We start from the raw sequence: 4990 nt of genomic DNA on the forward strand, positions 1-4990 counted from the left end.
GTCATATACCTGACCAGATGACAGTGGTAGGGACAGTGCCTTCAGGGAGAGGGAGGAGGGTTGTACCTGGAACTCACTGAGGGTGGGACAAAGCCAAGTGAATGACCAGATGGCAGCACTCACAAGCATGTGCCTTAGAGGGCACCTGGGCCCCTCCCAGAATCTACTCATCCTGCCCCCAGGTATTCCTCTGCACCCCAATATGTTAGAACTGCCCATGGAGGGATGAGGAAGAAGTGTCAGGCTAGTGGAGGAGATAAACCAAAAACTGCAGACAAGACAAAGCCAAGCAACCCCAGGCACTCAAAGACAAGGGCAGGTTTCCCAGCAGAGAACAGACCAGACGTGGTCCAGAAGCACTCCATGGAGGCTGGGGCAGCCAGTTGGAACCCAGTTGACAGAAAATGCCTCTGCAGAGACAGAGCCCCAAGGTCCCTTCTAGAATGTAGTTATGCTGCAAGCTGCAAAGCTGGCTACAGCCCCTGCATACACCCTAGCGACAGCCTCTCTGCTGGGCTCTAGCCTCCTCCCTTGCGCCCCTCCACACAACAGCCAATCACCAGATCATGCCTCTCCTCTGCTGAAAACTCTCAAAAGGGCTCCTCTTTCACTCAGAATTGAGCCAAAGTCCTTACTAGACCCTCAGGCCCTGACCTTGTTGCCTTCCCCAATGTCAGCTCCCTCCAGTGATCTCCTACTTGGATGCAGCGCCACACTGGCCACCTGTGCACTGTCCCCCCCACCTGTGCACTGTCCTCCCCACCTGTGCCGCCCCCTCAGAGCTCTGTGCTCCCTGGCTCCTTCAAGTCCTTGCTAAGATTCACACTGTCAAGGAAGATCACCCCATCATCACGCAGACCCCACACTACTTGTTGCATCACACATCATCCTCTAACGAGCCGTTAATTTTTATTGTTTATTTTTATAATGTTTCCCCTCCCTTCAGCCCCATTAGAACGTCAGCTCTGTGAGGTCAGGGATTTAAGGCAGAAGAATAAAAGTGCCCAACCTAAAATACAAAATCTACAAAAGTACCCGGCTACATGGGGCCAGGCTGAGCAATTGTATGGTGTCTATGAAGGGCCTCAACCTGGCCACACATGGCCACACCGAGCAGCAAAAACAAATATACAGGGAAGAGGAGGGTGTGAGGTTTAACACCCACCTAGAGAAACATGTTGTTTATAGCCATTTTACTTCCAAAAAAGAAAAAAAGGCATAGCTCTCTTTTTCATTTAAACAGAAAATTACATAATCACATTTAAACTGACACTGAAGAGCCTGCCTCATGGGAAGGGCAGGGCTGTCCTGGAAAGAGTCAGCTGCACTTGGGCACCATCTGAGGTGCATGTCCAAGCCTGACCTGAATGGGACCAGTCAAATGAGGGCTCAGTCCTGCAGTCTGCGCTCACACCTCTTCTCCAGATCTGCCATCTCCTTTAGGACCAGGGCCACGCTGTACCGCAGCTCCTGAAACTTGGCTGTGGTGACCTCGAAGTGGTATGCTGACCCATCTGACAGCTTCAGCTGCATCAGGACGCTCGGCTGCAGGGAGCGAGCCAGGGCACTGGTGGAGATTGCCACATCCACCCGCCACCGAAAGTCAGCAACATGGGGCAACCAGGCCCCCTGCTGTTGGGCCACAGAATCAAGGAGGGGCCGCTGGCTCCCAAATACCACGCTGGCCAAGTCCCCAACCAGGTCTTGGGGGATGCAGAGCTCCTGGAGCTGGTCCCTGAAGGTATCGGGCTTCAGGCTGGTAGGGGGCAGACGGAGGGCTTGCTGGAGCAGCGTGTGCATGCCTGCCAGCAGGACACCCAGCCGCTCCTCCGGCAGGTCGGCGCTAACCCCAACACGCTGTACAGCCTCTCGGCAGTCCTCCCCCTGCAGGCTGCTGACCACAAGCTTCAGCAACTTTCTGAACGTGCTCCTGTCTAGGTCCCCTAGTAGCCGGGTCATGGCTGTCACCTCTGGAGGAAGCTGGGCCCCCAAGAAACTCACTCGGCCACTGTGACTATCACCAGGATGATGCAGGTAAGGAGCTGCAGCCCCCACAGCAGACATTGCTGCTGCTTCCTTCTTGATCAGCCAGCCCAGGAGGTCGGTCACAGATGCAGATGCCTAGAGTGGGGGCGGAGGGGAAAAGACCAGTGACTCCCATGTCCTTTGGGCCAGTGGGTGAGGGTTGATATGGTCCCCATCGTCAGGATGCTGACAGTGTGAACTAATGACAGTCAGTGCTAGGGAGGTGGCCCTGGCAAGACGTGGCAAAGGGGCCCATGTCAGTCCCAGGAGGAGCGGAGGCCTCCCAGAGGAAGTGATATCTAAGACATGAAGGGCAAGCAGGAATTGGCAGAGAAATGGGGGGCACAAGTTCTCCAAGTAAGTAAACACATGAAAGAATGAACTAGGACAAAGGTCAGGGGAACACAGGGACATGACAACTGACACCACAGACCGCACTGAGATCATCTAACTCTTCCACCTTGAATTCTCACAATAGCGGGCAAGAATTACCATTCTCATTCTACGGATAGTGAGATAAGTCTCTAGACCAGGCACAGTGGCTCAAGCCTGAAATCTCAGCACTTTGTGAGGCGGAGGTCAGCGGATTGCTTGAGCCCAGGAGTTGGAGACCAACCTAGGCATCATAGCAAGACCCCATTTTTACAAAAAGTTTAAAAACTAGCCAGGCATGGTGGTACACGTCTGTGGTCCCAGCTACTTGGAAGGCTGAGGACAAAGGATCCCTTGAGCTTAGGAGGTCGTGGCTGCAGTGAGCAGAAATCGAGCCACTGCACTCCAGCCTGGGCAAGAGAGCAAGATGCTGTGTCGAAAGGACGGAAAAAGAAGAAAGGAAAAAGAAATCAAAGGAAAAAGAACGAAAAGAAATCAAAGCTCTAAACACAACTGCCAAAGTCAAGTACTAGAGCCTAGACCTGTTATTCAAAAGTCCACCACAGCCCCCAACCCCCAGAATGGAGGAGCTGAGCAACGGGTGGCAACGGAGCCAAATGTGGCATCTAAAGAGGGTTCCGACAGCACCTAAAGGGACAGCGCAGCAGCACAAGCACCTGCGATGATGGAGGAAACGCACCTGCCCAGCTCAGCACACCAGGGGCTGGAGCAGAGCTCAGCCGGGCACAGCTCCCGTTCTCAAGGCACTTGCCAGGCCACTGCACAGCGCTGGGGGAGCCCAGGTAGCTCCCCACGGGCTTCAAGGCGCCCCGTTCTCCCTGGCGGTCCACGGTCACCCACAGCCACCTTTACCGCCCCGCCAGCACCTGGCGCTCCTTCCCACTCCAAAGGGCCGTCGGAGAAGGCCTCCGAGCTGCCCCTTCCGGTCACGCGGCTGGGCAGGCCGGGTTCGCACCCTGATCTCCGTACCCGCGGCGCTGATGTGGGCGCGGCGTCGCCCGTTCCGGGGCGCGGGGGCGCGGGGGCCTTGGTGCACAGTCCAGCTTGGCGCTCGGCCCCCGCCGCCCCCATGGTTCGGGGCCAACCTATTCGCGGGCGCTCCTCCGCGGAAAAGCCCCCAGTATCGAGAGCTCTCAGGACAGAGCGGCGAAGCAGCCTTTCCCAGGCCCCCACCCCTAGCCCGGGAGGGAGACTCCACCCGACCCCACCCCACGCCCCGCGGCCCGAGTAGCCCCCCGCACCTGGCGCCAGCGATGCCCAGCTGTTGCAGCCAAAAGAGGGCCTCGTTCCCGGAAGCGCTCCTAGAGACACTTCCGGGCCGCTCTAGGAAAGCTGCAAAGGCCGCCCCTCTGTGGTCCACTGGCCCGAGGGGCGGAGCCGAGGCCGTGCCAGGCCCGGAGAGTCGGGGGTCGTGGTCGGGGTCCTGGGCCAAGTCCTAGGCGGTTTTTTTTCCCTAGAGAAAAAGGAGACAGAAGGCGGTGTTTTGTTTCCGTTTCTGAGGTAGAAACTGCAGCCTGGGCCGGCGTCTCTTTCCTGCCCGTGCAGAGGAGGGTAAAGCGGGAAACGCGTCCAGTGGTCGGGATCACAGCTCCAGCGACCTCAGGCTGTGGAGCTCGCTGGCTTTCTTGGGCGTCCGGGTGGGCGGCGGGGGAACGGGCGGGACTTTCCCAGTCCCGCGTGGACGGTCTGCGCCTCCGGAGTTTTGAGAGCTGCCCGTGTCCCTTCCGGTCGGTGGCACAGCGCGGGTGACTCCGTTCCGCTTTGGGCTGCTCTGTTGGCCCCTAGTGCAGGAGCTCGGCCCGAAAAAAGGGCCTCCCATACATTTTATTTAACATGTGTTTTACCACAGTTAAAAATAATATGCCAAAATCATTGAATAGTACAAAATGGGTGAATTATATGGTATGTGAATTATAGCTCAGTAAGCTGTTTTTAAAAAAAAAGACTGAGAAGAGAACCTCATTAAATGGGCAGAAGATTTCAAAAGACATCAAGGAAGATACAAAGTGAGCAACGGGTAATTAAGTATTCAGCATCATTGGCTGTTAGAGAAATGCGAATTGAAACCACATTTCATACCATTAGAAGGGTTGTAATAAAAATGACATGGCGCGGTGGCACACGCCTGTAGTCCCAGCACTTTAGGAGGCCCAGGAGGGCAGATAACCTGAGGTCAAAAGATTGAGACCAGCCTGACCAACATGGAGAAATCCCGTCTCTACTAAAAATACAAAATTAGCCGGGCATGGTGGCGCATGCCTGTAATCCCAGCTACTCAGGAGGCTAAGGCAGGAGAATTGCTTGAACCCAGGAGGCAGAGGTTGCAGTGAGCTGAGATTGTGCCATTGCACGCTAGCATGGCCAACAAAAGCGAAACTCCATGAGCCTCCGTGTCCGGCCAGGAATCGGTATAAATGTTAACCCTCTTTCCCTTTGTTAGGGTGAGGGCCCTGGTTAGGGCAACTAGTTCTACCTGTTGAGAGGTAGTACAGGGTGGGAGAGCATTGGATTCTAGGCGTTTGTTTTGGCAACGATGAGGTAGCCAGATGCTGGACATGGCTCCTTTAAAGAT

At 55.6% G+C, this 4990-nt stretch overlaps 1 protein-coding gene across 1 annotated transcript; it reads right to left on the reverse strand.

Annotated features, from left to right (window-relative positions):
* Nucleotides 1-901: 901 nt before the first annotated feature.
* COMMD5 (COMM domain containing 5) lies at nt 902-4337 on the reverse strand. Its single transcript, XM_017520364.2, has 2 exons — nt 3660-4337; nt 902-2121 (listed from the first exon to the last, which is right to left on the reverse strand). Exon 2 carries the CDS (start codon nt 2062-2064, stop codon nt 1390-1392), a length of 675 nt encoding a protein of 224 aa, XP_017375853.1. The 5' UTR covers nt 2065-2121; nt 3660-4337; the 3' UTR covers nt 902-1389.
* Nucleotides 4338-4990: the final 653 nt, after the last annotated feature.

This window comes from Cebus imitator, unplaced genomic scaffold (assembly GCF_001604975.1).
Source record: "Cebus imitator isolate Cc_AM_T3 unplaced genomic scaffold, Cebus_imitator-1.0 Scaffold826, whole genome shotgun sequence".
NCBI classification, from domain to species: domain Eukaryota; kingdom Metazoa; phylum Chordata; class Mammalia; order Primates; family Cebidae; genus Cebus; species Cebus imitator.

What these genes read in the sequence shown, in the direction of transcription:
- COMMD5 (XM_017520364.2), bottom strand. Translation starts at nt 2,064, where the DNA reads ATGTCTGCTGTGGGGGCTGCAGCTCCTTACCTGCATCATCCTGGTGAT.